Below are 2,390 nucleotides of genomic sequence, written 5' to 3'. Positions count from 1 at the left end.
GGAACACGTAGACACTTAAGATATGAAGTGTTTAATTAAAAAAAAAACAACAAAAAGAAACAATCAGGAGTGGATACTCCTATATGAGGCAGTAAAACACACACTATAGGGATTTGGTATAGTCTATAGCCACAGAAGTGCTTGGTGAACACTAGAGTGGCTCTTAATGACCACAGTATGCTTCTCGGTGTTTTCACACCATTTCCTGGCAAAGCATCTGGTCAGACCTGTTGCTAGGATTTATTCTCAAAATCTGGCAATGGAGGGTACATTGCATATGCTCCATAAGGAGGAGGGGGATCTGACGGTTGGGGAGCTGCTATTGGTTGTTGTGACTCAAAACCCCACACTGGAGGGTTTGGGTTCGGGTTCGGGTTGAATCCAAAGGGGGTAGCAGCAGCAGCGGGATAGTGTGGTGGCACTGCAGGATAGGCCTGGAAGGCTGGCAGGATGGCTACAGGAAATGTAATCTCTGCAGAAAAAACACTTTTCGCAAACAAATGAACAAAGCGTGACAATTGTGTTCAAACGCTTTCAGCAGCTTTACACATAAGTCTTTCACTGTGTAAAATAAAGAACCGACAGAGAGCTTTAAATATCGCTCTGCTGCGATAAAGTAAAATGAAATTCATTTTCTTTCGAGGAACAGAGCATTCCTTCTTGGACCATTTTAGGTTAGCACAGCATAGATCTGGGCTGTTAGCTGATCTGGTGACTGATCTCCAGTGTGACAATGGGTATTAAGTTACTGACTGGAAACAGTCTTGACTATAGGCAATACAATCCAGTCATATTGTATTGTGTGAAAGCAATGTGACGCAGTATAATTACTAAGGGAATATTTTTGAGGGCAACATAGAACTACTTTAGGCACCTTTTTTATCAAATCAAGATTTTTAATGGACATATTGGTGAAAGCTTTTTTAGTATTTAGACACAATTAAAAGTCAAAAATCTACTTTAAGCAACTCTTTCAAATAACAAAAAACAGCAAACATCCCTTAACTTTCATCTGACCATAAGAAGGGAATAGCATCCGACCGTTGCTTTGGATTAAGTGCTATAACGACTGTAAGTGTTACAGTATAGCTGCCTGGCAGACAGGATGTGATGAGTGTAGAAATAATAACCAAAATAAAACAGGAAGAGAGGCACAGCTAAACAGGGAAGCAAGATTATATTAATCCGGCAGAGCTTCAACAGCATTCCGAGGGAGACTGGGGATGCAGTGGCTTGCAAAAGTATTCGGCCCCCTTGAACTTTCCCACATTTTGTCACATTACAGCCACAAACATGAATCTATTTTTTTGGAATTCCACATGAAAGACCAATACAAAGTGGTGTACACGTGAGAAGTGGAACGAAAATCATACATGATTCCAAACATGTTTTACAAATAAATAACTGAAAAGTGGGGTGTGCGTAATTATTCAGCCCCTTTGCTCTGAGTGCAGTCAGTTGCCCATAGACATTGCCTGATGAGTGCTAATGACTAAATAGAGTGCACCTGTGTGTAATCTAATGTCAGTACAAATACAGCTGCTCTGTGACGGCTTCAGAGGTTGTCTAAGAGAATATTGGGAGCAACAACACCATGAAGTCCAAAGAACACACCAGACAGGTCAGGGATAAAGTTATTGAGAAACTGAAAGCAGGCATAGGCTACAAAAAGATTTCCCAAGCCTTGAACATCCCACGGAGCATTGTTCAAGCGATCATTCAGAAATGGAAGGAGTATGGCACAACTCTAAACCTACCAAGACAAGGCCGTCCACCTAAACTCACAGGCCGAACAAGGAGAGCGCTGATCAGAAATGCAGCCAAGAGGCCCATGGTGACTCTGGACGAGCTGCAGAGATCTACAGCTCAGGTGGGGGAATCTGACCATAGGACAACTATTAGTTATGCACTGAGTGGCAAGAAGAAAGTGGGAAAGTGTGGGAAAGTTCAAGGGGGGGGCGAATACTTTTGCAAGCCACTGTATTAAGTCCAAATGGACCCTGTTCAGCACTTCCATTGCCGAAGCCGCTGCACTGAGCTGCAGCCGCAAGGTAGTTGGTGCCTGTCATGGTGGTAATCCGCGAACCAAATGGGGGACACCAGAGGTAAGCGGAGCCACCAAGCTGAAGAAGGAGTCCTACCGGGCTTGGTTAGCCTGTGTGACTCCGGAGGCAGCTGATAGGTACCGACAGGCCAAGTGGAATGCGGCACGGGTGGTGGCAGAAGCAAAAACTCGGGTGTGAGAGGAGTTCGGAGAGACCATGGAAAAAGACTTTCGGACTGCCTCAAAGAGATTTTGGCAAACCGTCAGGCGACTCAGGAGGGGAAAGCGATGCTATACCTGCACTGTGTATAGTGCGGGTGGAGTGCTGAGAAAATTGTCCGGCGGT

At 44.5% G+C, this 2,390-nt stretch overlaps 1 protein-coding gene across 1 annotated transcript in view; it reads right to left on the bottom strand.

The window, feature by feature from the left end:
* Nucleotides 1–233: 233 nt before the first annotated feature.
* LOC102202153 (arrestin domain-containing protein 3-like) overlaps nucleotides 234–2,390 on the bottom strand; it is a 30,794-nt gene continuing 28,637 nt past the window's right edge. The window contains exon 7 of the mRNA XM_005722413.2: nucleotides 234–472. Within this exon, the coding sequence (XP_005722470.2) occupies nucleotides 234–472 (239 nt within the window). The remainder of the gene's footprint in view (nucleotides 473–2,390) is intronic.

The sequence above is a fragment of the Pundamilia nyererei genome, unplaced genomic scaffold (assembly GCF_000239375.1).
Source record: "Pundamilia nyererei isolate P.nyererei 1_Seehausen unplaced genomic scaffold, PunNye1.0 scaffold00006, whole genome shotgun sequence".
Classification (NCBI taxonomy): Eukaryota; Metazoa; Chordata; class Actinopteri; order Cichliformes; family Cichlidae; genus Pundamilia; species Pundamilia nyererei.
The sequence above is the reverse complement of the archived record's forward strand: the minus strand, read 5'-3'. Positions and strand labels throughout refer to the sequence as shown.